General features: G+C 52.5%; 1 protein-coding gene across 6 annotated transcripts in view; it reads left to right on the forward strand.

The window, feature by feature from the left end:
* The window catches only part of Rin2 (Ras and Rab interactor 2), a 176,453-nt gene that overhangs the window by 137,952 nt on the left and 23,551 nt on the right, over positions 1-14,950 (forward strand). For all 6 annotated transcript variants that reach the window (XM_013512182.1, XM_013512183.1, XM_013512179.1 and 3 more), the window contains 4 exons: positions 1,508-1,619; positions 3,494-3,566; positions 7,063-7,154; positions 11,275-12,408. In XM_013512182.1, the coding sequence (XP_013367636.1) occupies positions 1,508-1,619; positions 3,494-3,566; positions 7,063-7,154; positions 11,275-12,408 (1,411 nt within the window). The remainder of the gene's footprint in view (positions 1-1,507; positions 1,620-3,493; positions 3,567-7,062; positions 7,155-11,274; positions 12,409-14,950) is intronic.

The raw sequence follows: 14,950 nt of genomic DNA on the forward strand, positions 1-14,950 counted from the left end.
AGAAGGATAGGGAAATTTTAGTGAAGGAGGAGCATCATTAACTGGGGTCTAGATTCTAGAAAGTAAATTAAAAGTTTGGGTTTTTTTTTTTGGTTTTTCTCCGGTACCAGGAACCGAACTCACGACCTTGCACTTGCCAGGCAGGCGCTTTGCTGCTGAGCTAAATCCCCAGCCCCCTCCTGAGATATTGAGGAGTGAACCCAGGGCCTTTGCACTGAGTTATATCCCCAGCCCTTTTTCTTATATTTTATTTCAAGACAGGGTCTCACTAAATCACTAAGTTTCTCAGCCAGGGCTTAAGCTTTGGACCTTCCTGCCTAAGCCTCTTTCAGTGCTAGGATTACAGGGATACACCACCACACTGGGGTTGGTGATTTCAGTTCTCATTCATTAAAGTGAATAAAATTAGAAATTCAGTTCCTCAGCTGCACCAGCCACATCCTCACAGCTCATGGGCCACAGGTGGCTGCCATAGTGAATGTCGTGGAATAGAGAACATTGTCATAGTCACAGAACCATCTACGGGACAGCACTGTGTATAATGTCCACTTCCAAACAAAAGGTTAGTGCAGTAGCAATCGTGGGTCGAATAGCACTTAAAGTGCACAGAGACCCAGGAACAGAGGGTGAGGCCAGACACAGCGGCACACACCTGTAATCGCAGTTCCTCAGGAGGCTGGAGCAGGACGATTGCAAATTCAAGGGCAGCCTGAGGCCATTTAGCAAGACCCTGTCTCAAAATAAAATTAAAAGGGCTGAGGGTGCAGCTCAGTGCTCTGTGGGTTCAGTCCCCAGTACTAGAAGAATAAATGGATTGGAAAGGCAGGGGGCAAGGCAACCTGTAGCTGGCCACTATCCCAACTCAAGGGCTGGACGTGGAACTCGTGAGTTTCCTGGCAGCCGGATCCCACTCACTTCTGTCTGCAGCACCTTCTCCCCTCAAAGAGAGTCTTGACTTCTTGAAAATGGAGCAGGCTCCCTGTCTCCACAACTCACTCTTCAGCTGGCACCGGGTCCCCACTGCCTCCCTGGGGAACCGGCTTAGGAGCTGAGAGCAGAATGTGGGGAGGAGCAGTGGTTCAATGGGGAAAACAAAAGAAGCCAGATGTCCAGATCCAGAGGAAAGAGAAGTCAAGATGCAGGACAGGGTCATGTGCTGCGGAAGGGAACCGGGCTCACACCGCCTCCCCAGGGAGCACCATCCAATTTGTGTGTCAGGTGAATGGAGGATCCTGGAGTTGTGCAGTGCACAGCCTGTGTAACAGTCCCCAGTATATTCTGATTCCTGTCTTAAATACACCTTAAGCCCATGAACTCCCAATTCACCACCTTTGGTTGAGCCGTGTTAGCTGTGTTTAGAACGTAGGTGGATGAAGACGTGTTGAACATTGCAGATGGGCAGGAAAGGTTCCCTCCATGAACTCTGTGGCTCAGGAAAATCGCACGCCCCCAGGTTCTAGCCTCCTCAACATCCCTAAGCTCGAATTCCTCCTCCCGCCCTCTGCAGATCTTCCTGGTGAGAAAGTCTGCCAAAATGCAGAGGAAGGTGCTGTCCCTGCGCCTGCCCAGCGAGTTCGGAGCCCCTCTCAGGGAGTTCACCATCAAGGAGAGCGTGTACAGTAAGTGGGTGGCCGCGTCAGGCACACCTCCGTCCTCCTTCCTGGGGGTGGGGGGATCTGTGCTGTCCCTGTAGTGGGTGTGCAGCCGAGCCGGCAGGCCTGGGCTTCCTGTTCCCTGACCCGGGTGCTGTGACTTAGCCGCAGGGACAGCTGCAGGATCCCAGCACAGACTGTCCCCTGCAGGCCTCACCGTGCACGCGCGCACGCACGCACGCACGCACACGTCGGGGAATGCAACTCTTGAGGGCAGCTGTTGCCCTGAGAAACAAACGCCTCCAGTTTCTTCTCCTTTTTGCTTCTTTTCTGGTGCTGGGTTAGAACCGAGCCTCAAGTGTGCCGGGCGCCTGGCCCTACAGCGCTGCCCACCGGCCTGGGCTGGGGTTTGCAGGGACAGCGCCAGCCAATATCCCTCTCCTTCCCGAGGCCCACTGTTTGGGCTCTGGGAACAAGTGTCAGGAGGCCCCAGGGGTGACAGGAAAAGCACGGTTCCGAGACCCTGGCGCCCTGAAGGGCCCACACCAAGTGGGTCTCAGTGCACCTATGGGAGCAGCTCCTCACCATCCTGCTCTGGCTCTGGGACAAACCTGGAGCTCACGTGGTTAGGACACCAGAGAACTGAGTCCACCCCGAGGTAAAATCTGGCGGATCATGGAAACACATCGGGAGGTAGCCAGAGGACATAGGCAAGACTCTCTGTTTTCCAGATAATGAATTTTGACTGGGTGTGGTGGAATCCCAGCTACTTTGGAGGCTGAGGCAGGAGGATTGTAAATTCAAGGCAAGCCCAGGCAATTTAGCAAGACACTATTTCAAAATAAAATAAAAAGGGAATACTACTGTGCCATAAAGAAGGAAAATTGGAGTCATTTGTAGGAAAATGGATGCCCCTTGAGACCATAATGTTAAGTGACATAAATCAGACACATGAGCTTAAATATCACATGGTTTCTCCTATGTGAGAAACCCAAATTATAAATAAAGAGCAAAATAAAAGATAGATAATAGGGAATAGGGAGACAGATCTTTTACAAATGGCAAGGGGAATCAAGTGCTGTGGGGGATAAAATGAATGAAGCCGTGTGCTGTGCGTGTGCCAGCTCTGAGGATGGCAGTCACTGTGGGAGCATGAGCTGATATGAAATGGGGCTAGGGGTAGGGGAGAGACCCCAAGTTCATCCCCAGCAGGGCCCAGAAAGGAAAACTGCAGTGAATTTCCAGTGGGGGGAATTGAACTTACATGCAGCTGATCCACTGGTTCTCAGTTGCCGGCCCCATGGCCATTCTCCCCGGTGTTGCAGTCCTGCAGTGACCTGGCTGCTTGCAGAAGCATGTGGAGTCTGGGGTTCCCTGTGCCCATCTGGGTCCCTGCCGCCCAAGGTCCCCACTGTTCCCTCCCTGGTCCTCTCCGAGTGACCACAGGCCTGAGTCCGGACGATGCATCCCTGGGCCTCACTTGGGTCCAAAGGCTGGGGAGTGTGGGGGAGAAAGACTTGCTGTACAAACGCACAGATGTTTTGCCATTATTCCTAGACAAACGTGGCTTAACACTAAACACCATCTCATATCTGTACACATTGCTTTCACAGAGACCATTTCATTTTTCAAAAATGTCAGTTCCTACTCTCCCCCTGCTGGGAGACACAGGAAGTCCTATACTTGTCCATTTTACAGATAAGAAAACCAAGGCTCAGAGAAGTCTGTCTGCCCCAGATAAGTTTCATTTGCCTAACTCAATAGACTGTGGGATATGTGTCCTGGTTGTTTCTGTGCACTTGCTCTTGGGGAGTCAGGGACCCAGCTCCGGGTGCTGCCCAACCACGGCCCATAGAAAGGGTGCTCAGGACGCTCAGCTGCTCTCCACCCTCTCTTTTCAGCCTTTTCCCTGGAAGGCTCGGGAATCAGCTTCGCAGATTTATTCCGGCTCATTGCCTTCTACTGCATCAGCAGGTAAGGCTCCAACCCAGGCCCCGGGACTCGCTGGTATGTGCGATCAGTCCAGTGGTCGGCTATGTCTAGATGCCGGAGGGAGGAGGAGACTGCTGAGCTGAGATGCCCTGGGCAATGCAGCGCAGGAGAGGGAACTGCAGCTGTGGCTGTTCTGGGTGTCCATGCTCAGTGATGCTTCCACAGGCTGCTCTCCAGCAGGAAACGTACACCAGCACACACATGCATGCATGTATGCATGCACATGTGTATACACGCATGGGCACACATCTGCACAGGTGCACATGTTCACACCTGGGCACACCTCTGCACACACACACAAACAAACCTGTGATGCAAACCTGCAATAGTTAAAGGTCACTGCCAATGTGTTTTTTTTTTTGGTACCGGGAATTGAACTCAGGACTTTGCACTTGTCAGGCAGGCACTTATGCTGCTGAGCTATATCCCTGGCCCCACTGCCAGTGTTTTTAAAAACTGGTCAAACCATCCCATAAGCCTTGCAGAATTGATCCTCAGGTAAATGGTTGCTCCTGTCCTTTTCAAGACTAAAGCACCTGTTTTAGTCTACAGGAAAGGAAGTCCCAAATCAGAATGTCAAGAGGGTGTGAATTATAGAGCCTTTTTAAAAAATTATTCTTTATTTTATTTTCGGTACTAGGAATTGAACCCAGGAAGTACTGAGTTACACCCCTATCCTTTTTCTATTTTTGTTTTGAGACAGGACTTCACTAAATTGCCCAAATTGGCTTCACATTTTGAGATCCTTTTGCCTCAGCCTCCCTAGTAGCTGCTATTATAGGAATGTGCCATCGTGTGATTATTATTATTATTAATTATTATTATTGTTATTGTTATTATTCACAGGACGTCAGGAGGCTACTGTACCCAGGGGATGTCCACCCATGTGGCCCTGCTTCTGGGAGGGCCAGTAATAATAATTGCTTATTATTATTATTATTACTGTTTTCATGATTTATTTTCCAGTGTGGGCTACACAGTGAGACCCTGTCTCAAAAAGGAAGGAAACTAAATCTAGACTGTGTACATACTGAGACTCTTGTGAGCCACATTTAAATTTAAGATGGTAGCTTTCTTGTCTGTTGCACAAGCTTCAGATTAGGGTCCCTCTCTTCAGTAGAGCATAGGAGAGGAGGAAGCATCCCTGTTTCATGTGTGTGCATGTGTGTGTGTGGACACTGGGACACTCTGGGTGATACGGGGCAGAGGACCTGAGTACATCATGTAATTTTCTAGCAGATCAAAGCCTATAGCCACTCATTAAGGGATGGCCATGTGGCTTGTTGTCACCTATCATTAAGAAAACCCAAGCCACTCAGGTGGTGTTTGAGCTTGGGGTTCTGCATTGAGCCCAGTAAAAGCTCAGAATATACATAGGTCTGTTTCATTGTTGTCTGAAGAAGTAGATTTTAACTGAGTTATTCTGGCCATATAGTCACATATTCACAGGGTACTCTGGTCTCGCAAAGTTCTGGTTCTGTGTCCCTGCCAGTGCAGGCTGCCTTCGTGGCCTTGTGGTAGCCAGTGCCTATAATCCCAGTACTCAGGAGGCTGAGGCAGAAGGATCACGGAGAATTCAAGGCCCATGGGAACTGCCTAGCGAGACCCTGTCTCAAAAAAATAAAAATAACATAAAATGAATGAATGAAGGAAAAAAAGAGGCGGTCCCCTATGGCTCCAGGGTGCCCACATTTGGGGGACAGGGGACAAGGTCTCCCAGAAGCAGGGCCACGTGGGTAGACATCCCCCGGGCGCAGCAGCCTCCTGACGTCCTGTGAATTGCACTTCAGGGCAGCGGAGAGGCGCCAGCAAACTATCCCTGTACTGTTCTTTTTATTGACTTTACAACTCAGTTGTTCATTCAGTCTACAGCTTGGAGGGCTCTAGAACCCCACAGTCACCCAGATGTAATCTGTCCTCTGAGGGCGTCGCCTAATCATACTGTAAACAAGTCCTTTGGCCTCGCCATTCCCTTCACAGTGACTGCCAAGGCGACTTGCAAGGACAGAGCACAAGCTGAAGCCCTGAGCTTCGTCCTTCCCTCACTCCGGCCAGCCACTGCCTCCTCGCTGTCCTCCCCCAGGGCCTTGGCACCTGCTGCCCCTCTTGAAACGTCCTTCATGGTTTCTCCTTGGCTGCATGCATCCTCCAGGATCAGCTGTTCACAAGGCCCTGTCTCCCCAGCTATTGCCTTCACAAGCTTTGTGAACCCAGGGCCTTTGCACTGAGTTACATCCTCGCCCCTTTTTCTTTCCATTTTTTATTTTGAGATAGGGTCTCACTGCTAAGTTGCCTATGCTGGGTTCATGTGCAGTCCTCCTACCTCAGCCTCCCAGAGTGGTTGGACCACAGGTGCCCACCACTTCCTACACACTTTACTCCCCCTTTATCCACGGTATGGGTCCCCTTCCCATATCTGTGTATTCCTTAAGTGGCCTATTTGTGTATTATATTTTGTTCCCAGCCCTGGAGCAATGTCCTAAGTACCCTAGAGGGTCATAAATATTTGTTGAATGAATGAATGAATCATTTTTTGTAAGACCTATCAACACCATCACCAAAAAAAACCAGCGTTCCTCGCCTAAGTCGTCATTGTTACTGAGCATTTATTCCTTCCTCCTTCACTTACTTCCAAAACACTTTCTCCAGGAAAGGTGTGGGAGAAGCGCACCAGTGGTCAGAGCAAACAAAAGCGAATAAGTGCGCAGTCACAACCCCTGTGTTGGCGCCCACTACCTCATGCCCTGGCTGGAGCTCGGCTCCGCACTCTCGGGCTCTCTGCTCTGCACTGCAGGCGTCCCTGGCGCCACAATGCCAAAGTGGCTGCTGCCCCAAGGAGCCTCCACCTTTGAGGCTCGGTCAGCTGGGGTGATTGCAGACACGCAGGCCCGGCAGCCCCCCAGGCCCAGTCCACGTGGATGGGCAGTACATGGTACGCATGGTAGAGCGAGGCCCCTCCAGAGTCCACTGCCTGCAAAACTGGAGCAGCCCTGTCTTGGGAAGCAGGGGAAAGTTTCACCTCGGAATGCAAAGGGCAAGGCGTGAGCTCTGCTTAGAAAGTGTCACAAGGTGGCCAGCCGCTGCTCACTGGGCACCTTGGGTGTTGGCAAGGGATTAATAAACATGCTGAAGAGTAGCACATTCCTGCTCTGGGAGTTGGAGCCGACTCCTGACAGGCACCTGGCAGATTAGCACTTGCGGTGTCCTAGGTGGAGAGGAGCAGAGACACCGTCAGCATCACGATGCTGAGAGCTGATAGCAGCTCCGCCCGGCCTCACCTCCCTGTGGAGACCCCATGGGCCCTGGAACAAGTGGGCTTGTCTTGGTCTGTCCTGAGTGTCTAATGACAGGGCAGACTAAGCACTGTCATCAGCTGGACACCGTGTGGTGTCCAAACACATCGCCAGGGTGGAAATAAGTGCGAAGATAGGAGCTGGACAGGCAATGACGAACATTCTCTCTTTTTCTGCAAAATCAGGGACGTCCTGCCGTTCACCTTGAAGTTGCCTTATGCCATTTCAGCAGCCAAGACTGAGGCTCAGCTTGAAGAACTGGCCCAGCTGGGACTAAGTAAGTGGGTGGCCCAGCACGGAGTCTGTGTCAGACACCGCTTTGTCAAACCCAACCCTCCAGCCCATAAGGTCACAGAATCACACTTTCTGGGATTCTTTTTTTTTTTGAGGCAGGGTCTCACTGTAGTGCAGGCTGGCCTTGAACTCAGTATGCAGCCCAGGCTGGCCTTCAACTCACAGCAATCCTCCTGCCCCAGCCTCTCAAGGGCTGGGATCGTAGGTGTACACTACCATGCCTGGCTTTTCTGGGATTCTTTTTCCAGGTCACATGTTCAGCCAGCTCTTAGAAAAACTGGGGCTGAGGGGTCTTCCCCAAATCTCCCCAGCTTCTCCCCTTGATAATTTGAGTCCACCCACAGGTCAGAGTTCGAATGTACATGACCTAGCCGGGGTCAGGGTATTCCCCTCTGCTGACACCTTGCTGGGGAAAGAGAAACCCAGCGCAGAGCGCATCTCTCTCCCATGCTGGACCGCAGGTGTGGGCAGCACTCATGTGCCTGAGGGATTTGATGGGAAGATGTCCCCATTCTGAGTCTTGCCCCACCCTGCCAGGGACCTTGTTCTGCCAGTGGGCACTCGCTTCCCCTTCTGCCCCATTGCCCAAGTTCCCAGAGCCACCTAGTCCTGCTGGGCAGTGGCTGTGAAGGATTGGGCCACACAGCTCTCCTGGTGACCTGGCGTGGCTCTTAACCTGTGTGAGCCTCACTTTTGCAGAATTTCCCTTCTGCGTGCAAAGGGGGCTTCTCAGATTTCAGGGCTCTGTCCCTTGGCGAGGTTCACAAGCAGAGACCATGGGATTTGGAGGGAGCTTTGGGATTTTGAAGCCCCAGGACCAGGATTTCTACAACCTTAGAAACCGATACTTGACCCAGAAAATTGAAAATACATACATCACAGCTTTTCTTGTAATCTGAAGAACTTGAAGTGGGTGTCGCTTCTGAGGGAGCCTCCCATGGCCACAGAGGCCCTGAGGAGCCTGAATTCCTGAGACTCAGATGGCTTTGGGGAGTGGTCCTGGGTGCCCAGGCAGGACTGGGAGAGAATCTTGGGCGTGGCAGAGCATAGATATGTCCCTGCTAAAAAGCTGTGCCTTCTCATGTGGCTAAATTCTGCACACCTTTGTAGAGATTAAAATACTCCCTGAAGTCAGTGCAATCAGTGAGATTATGGCTGTATGGGCTTTTTCTCCTTTTTATGTTTTTGTTTTTGTTTTTGTTTTGAGACAGGGTCTCGCTATGTAGTTCAGCTTGGCCTTAAATCTGAAATGATCCTCCTGCCTCAGCTACCCAAGTGCTGGGATTACAGGCAGTGCTGGGGATGGAACCCAGGACCTCATATATGCTAGGCAGGTGCTGTACCACTGAGCTCAAGCCAGCCTCCCATGGTAGGGGTCTCCATGTCTACCAGGTCTCACTTTTCTCTAGCTGGTGGCCATGTAATTGCATAGGCTTAGTGCTGGAGCTAAAGGACTCCTGTGAAGGACAATGCTTGTGTCATGCAAAGGCAAAATTAGCTTACTGTGGTGGCCACTGACTAACCTGCATGAATGAGGTCTAATGAATAGATGCTCAGCTTGTGATTCTTAAGGTGCTCATTATCTATTTCAGGTGGAGCCACCATATTTTATTGATTTGTTTAGTTAGTTTTTTGTTTGTTTGTGGGAGGTCTCACTATGTAGCCCAGGCTGGACTTGAACTTGTTAAATTGCTCAGGTCAGCCTCGAACTCATGACACTCCTGCCTCAGCCTCCTGAGTGCTGGGGTTACTGGCGTGCACCACCACACCTAGCTGAAACAGTGAGTTTAAGATCCTGCACCTCATTTGTTCATTCAGCCTAAAAATATTTCTCCAGGCTCTGCCATGTGGCAGGCGCTGTGCCCACTCAGTGGGTCGAAAGGTTAATGAGGTCTTGCACTAATTGTTACTAAGGCTCTCGGCCTCTAGGTGTGAAGCACAGGCTGGCGAACCTCATAGGCTGGTCCAGGCCTCATAGGGCTCAAAAACCCTACAGCTGTGACAGCAGACGCCTAAGCAGGCACCCAGGAGGAGGAGGAGGAGGACTTGATTCCTCTGGAGCCCACTGTGTGGGTCAACAGACACAAGTCCATGAGGACATGAGGCAATGGGGACTTTGACATCTTCTTGTGGCCACATTTTAAAAATGAACAGGGAAAAAGAAAAGAACTGCAACGTGTTAAAGTAATTTAATAATTTATTTTATGTAATATCCAAAATATTATTGTTTCAACATGTAATCAGTATGAGAAAACAAAAACAACAAAGCCAGACCTGGTGGTGCCTGGCTGTAATCCCAGCACTCTGGAGGGCTGAGGCAGGAAGATCGAATGTTTGAGCCCTACCTGGGCAATTTAGCAACTTAGTGAAACTCTGTCTCAAACCAAAAAAATGAAAAAAAGAGGGTTGGGGATGTAGCTCCATGTGAAGGCGCTAGGTTAGATACCAGGGCCAGAAAAAAATCCCCCAAAGTATTAAGAATATATTTTACATTGCTTTTCACACTAGGAGTCTGAAGTGCAGTGTCTTCTATGCTCATAGCACTCAGCCCGCAAGTCAGGACAGAAACAGTCTGTGCTTAGATTCCATTCAATTCACAATAAAACAGGGCTCAGGGGCACACGCCTGTCATCCCAGCACTTGGGAAGCTGAGGCAGGAGGGTTATCAGGAGTTCAAGGCCAGCCTGAAATACATAGGGAAAACCTACCTCAAAAATGAATGAATGAATGAATGAATAAAAATTTTTAAAAATAAATTCACAGTAAAAAAGCAGACTTGGACACTAAACGTTTCCCAGCAATGGAGCCGAGTGTGCCTTACAGTTTGATTGGATTTATGCGAGGCACAGCTGAACCCCACGTTCCTTGGTTGCATGCTCTGTCCGGTGCTCAGGGGTCTCCGGTGGCCCTTAGCTCTCAGGCTGAGGGCACGGAGGCGGGGGAGGTAAGGAGGCTGTGCAGGCCTCATGGGGATGCCAGCGTCAGGCCCGTCACTGCACAGACAAGGCGGGGCCAGGGCTCCCAGGGCCCCTGTCTCCAGCCCCCCAGGAGAGAGGGGAGAGAGAGCAGACTGCGGAAGGAAGCCCGGGCTCTGTCTGAGAAGAGCAGGGGCGTGGAGCACAGATATTTATAGCTTGGGTGAGGAGGCGCTAGGATTTGGGAAGGAAGGAGCACAAACCACAGGGATGAATGGTTGAAGCTGTGTTTCCATTTGCATACGCTGGCTCCCTTGTCTTTTTGCTGATGGCACCCGTGCCCGCCCTTTCCTCTCCCGGTTTAATGCTGAGTGTGTAAAAGCCAGGCCCATTGTGCAACACCCAGGCCCAGCTGCTGGCCCTGCCCTTAAAGGGGAACTCAGCACATCCCGAATCTGCATCCCTGCATCTGCGCCCAAATCCTGGGAAGGCTGCTGGGAGAGGGTGGCAGTGTCCTGAGGGCCAACTTGGTGCTGGAGAGCAGCCTGCCCTGGAGCCCCTGTGGCCTTTCCCGAGTGCGGCCCTGGACAGCTCTGTATCCCTTCCCACTTATCTGGGCTCAGAGGAGCTGGGCACAGCCAAGCCAACTTCCCCCAAGGGCTTTCTTTCCTTTGTTTTGGGTTTTTGTTTGTTTTGTCTTTTTGAGACGGTCTCGCGCAGTTCAGGCTAGCCTTGAACTCGCAACGATCCTCCTGCCTGAGCCTCCCAAGTGCTGGTATTATAGGCATGTGCCACCATGCCCGGCTGTTTTGGGTTTTTTGAGACAGGGTCTAACTATGTAGTTCAGGCTGGCCTTGCATTCACTATGTGGTCCAGGCTGGCCTTGATCCTCCTGCTTCAGCCTCCCTGATTTACAGGCGTGTGCCTCTGTGTCTGGCTGCTCAAGAGCTTTGAAGGTGAGAGGCCCTTGGGACCTCCTGTGAACTCACAGCCGGCTGGGCCTGGCAGCCAGTTTGGCCTTTCCAGTAAGGGAATGCAATAAAAGAAAAAAAAAAAAAAAGCAAAATCACCCAGCCCTTCCCTCGCCTCCTCTCCCTCCCTCCAGCTGTGGGCTCTCTGACTTCTGAAGGAAGGAACGGCCCAGGGCACTGTATTTACATTCTTGTGTTCGCTGATAATGACTTTCAGATTTTTGGAGCTCCTCCGCTGACAGCAAACCCCCCAACCCTCCACCTCCCCATAGGCCTCCCCCGACCGACGGCCTCTGCCCGGGCCCCTGGCGCCAGCTCTGCCTCATCAACGGGGTGCACGCCATCAAGCCCAGGACGCCCTCGGAGCTGGAGTGCAGCCAGACCAACGGGGCCCTGTGCTTCATTAACCCGCTCTTTCTGCAAGTGCACAGCCAGGACCTGGGGGCCGGCCCGAAGCGGCCGAGTGCAAGGACTCTCCCGGTGAATGGCTCTGAGAGGCCTCGGTCCCCACCGCCCCGGCCTCCACCACCCGCTGTTCAGAGTTTGCACGCCAGCCCTGGGCTGTCCGGGACTGACACCCGGCCGGGCATGCCGCAGACAGTGGGCCCTGATGCACAGGAGAACGTAGCCACGCTGGGAAGGAAGCCAACCCCCATCCCTCCACCCCGGCTGAAGAAGCAGGCTTCTTTTCTGGAGGCGGAGAGCAGCGCCAAGACCTTGACTGCCCGGCCGCCGGGCCGGGGCCTGGAGCCGGAGCTGGAGCAGGGCACAGCTGGTAGCGCAGGTGGGGCCCCGCCCACGGGCGATTGCACAAGGGCCCAGCCTCCTCCCGCCTCTGCAGCCCGGCCCCCGTGCCATGGGGGCAGGCAGAGGCTGAGCGACATGAGCATTTCCACTTCCTCGTCTGACTCGCTGGAGTTCGAGCGGAGCATGCCGCTGGACGGCTACGAGGGGGACACGAACAGCAGCCTGGAGGACTACGAGGGCGAGAGCGACCAGGAGACCATGGCGCCCCCCATCAAGTCCAAGAAGAGCAGGCACAGCTCCTTCGTGCTGCCCAAGCTGGTCAAGTCACAGCTGCGCAAGATGAGCGGGGTGTTCAGCTCCTTCATGACCCCCGAGAAGCGCATGGTACGCAGGATCGCAGAGCTGTCTCGGGACAAGTGCACCTACTTCGGCTGCCTGGTGCAGGACTATGTGAGCTTCCTGCTGGAGAACCGCGAGTGCCACGTGTCCAGCACGGACATGCTGCAGACCATCCGGCAGTTCATGACCCAGGTCAAGAACTACCTGGCCCAGAGCTCTGAGCTGGACCCCCCCATCGAGTCGCTGATCCCCGAGGACCAAATCGGTGAGTAGCTGCTTTGTTTTGCAATCATAAACTCCCCCATAGCCTGGCTGGCACTGCCCAGTGATGAGTTGTTGTGCGTTGTGGTTAAGGTTTACTCGGAAATTCAGGACCACATAGAATTCCACCCGGTGTGAGTGGGCAGCTTCTTAAAGAAGCTGCTAGAAAATGTTTGGGGAGCAATGGATTGGGATTGCAGAGTGGCTCCACTCAGGAACGGCATCTCTGCCACTGTCAGCTGTGGGCTGGGCACACAGAGAGGCACCTTGGTGTCCCCTGGCAGGTAGCAGGGTTTGTGCTGCTGTCTGGGAAGTCAACAAGGGGTAGCCCATATTTAGAGAGTGCCAAGATGAGGTGATGGTGCCCCGTGTTTGCACCCTGAGCGCAAACACGGGCCTCTGTGAGAACAGGGTCTCCACCCCGAATTCGCAGGACCCCATCCTGTCCCAAGGCACCCACTGCACTGGCCTGGAAGCCACAGTTCTGTGCCTGGAATGGTTTTGGAGCAAGGAAAACACCATAAAATGGAAAAGACAAGTTTGTTTGGTGTTGCTTTAAAACAAGTAGCATGGCTTGGAGGTCACATGAAAGGCGTTCTCCCTGGAGTCGGGGAGATACTTTCCTTATAACTTTACTGAACGGCTGGATTGTTCCTGGTTACTTTGGCAGGGAACTTCCCAAGCTAAATTTGAATTTGGCAGGCAGTCTTTTTTTTTTTTTCTTCCCAGGGTGAGAGTATTGAAGGATTTTGTTTGTTTTGCCTTGTTTTGTTTATTTCAGAGGGTTGGTTTGAAAAGGTTAACTTCAGAGACGCCACGCACCAGGCAGCAGCTGCCAAAAGCGCTTTTAAACATTTGCAGGCGATTCAGAAGCTAACCCCAAATTTTATTTCTTCTTTCTGATTGGGTGTGTTTGTTGAAAGTAGTAAACAGTGTGATAGAGTAGCCTCTCTCTCTCTCTCTCTCTCTCTCTCTCTCTCTCTCTCCTCCTTTAAGTGAGTTTGAGCAGCTCTTTGATTTACTCACAAAGGAATCAAAGCCTGTTTGTTTTCTCACCATTTGGCTGACCAGGGGCGTGGTCAGAGCCAGGGTGTCTCTGGATAGAGTGGCTAAAAGGAATGTGTCTTTGTGATGTGCCCTGAATTGAAAAGCCTTCCTTTCAACAACACCACACCAGCAGCCACTTTGGCCCCCTAGCCCCTCCAGGGAGACCAGCTCTGCTGAGCATTAACAGGGACCTCAACCTGCAACCTGAGGACCAGCTTCCTGTTGGCCTAGGGACAGCCAGCAGGTGACGTCAAGCCCCAGCTATGTGGCCGGCAGGGCCCGCAGCTCACAGCTTGGGAGAAGGGGCTGCGCAGACAGCCAGGCCTGGGAAGTCTCTCACTGTTTTTTTCCTAATTAAGTTCAGAAGCTAGAGCTCAAGGCCTCATTTCCCCCCTAAACAGGCTGCAAATTATACCCCTCACAGCTGTGCAGTACGCAGCTTTCAATTTAACATCTAAGACCTGGTGAAAAGGGAACCCCACGTCCAAGGGGCCTTTCTCGTGAGCGGTGCCTGTCTGGCTGCTTAGGCGGGTGCTCGGGTCACCCCGAGAAGGAGGCACCCACACCCATGGTGGGTGGGGAAGGTAGGGCTAAGCCCGGGGAGCCACCTGCCACCTGCCTTGTGTTGCCCCAACTTGTAGCCAGTGAGCACTGTACTTGGACTTGTATGGGATCCGGAGCTGTCTTTCTACCTTAATTCTCTGCCGCCACTGCCGCTGCCGCTTTGTCTCTGGGCAGCTGTGCTGGGATCGGCACAGCAGGCTAGCTCTCGTGTAGGTCTCTGTGGCAGTGCGGGCCTGACCTCCGAAGACACTGTCCAGCTCTTTGTGTGTCTGTTGGTTGGTTTCGTTTGTTTGTGGTGGTACTAGGGATGGCGCCCAGGAGCCCTCAACCACTGAGGTACAACCCTAGCCTTTAAAAAAAACTTTTTTGGAAACAAGGTCTCACTAAATTATCCAGCCTGACCTCAAATCCACAGTCCTCCCGCCTCAGCCTCCGGCTTCTAGGCATGTGCCATCACCACGCCCAGCTGTTTGTTTTTGTGAGGCAGAGTCTTGTGCTCCTGCACAGGCTGGCCTCAAACTCCCTGACTCTGGTGATCTGCTTGCCTCAGCCCCCTGAGTGGCTGGGACTACAGGTGCGCAACACCATGCCTGTCCTGTTTGGGGCTTTTTAACGTTTGCATGAAAGGAGACCTTCATCCTGATGCTTTACCAGTGCAGACATCATACTGCTTTGAAAGGATGGCAAAAGTGCTGGACTTGAGAAGTCAGGGGAAGGAGCCCGGACCACAGGTCAGCTGGAGAGACTCCCGATGGAGAGGGGAGGATGTGACTGTCGTTCCTAGAAAGCCAGTCCCCATAGCTGTGCAGACAGCTCGTTTGGGACTCTGAGTGGAACATGGCCTTAGCCCAGCTGTGTGTCTCACACACTCCTAGAGGAAGGCCTTGCTGCTTTACCAGGGCATCTTCCGGCAGAGGCACTGTGAAGGCTTGTCA

Source organism: Chinchilla lanigera, unplaced genomic scaffold, assembly GCF_000276665.1.
Source record: "Chinchilla lanigera isolate Chin_1 unplaced genomic scaffold, ChiLan1.0 scaffold00014, whole genome shotgun sequence".
Taxonomy (NCBI): Eukaryota; Metazoa; Chordata; class Mammalia; order Rodentia; family Chinchillidae; genus Chinchilla; species Chinchilla lanigera.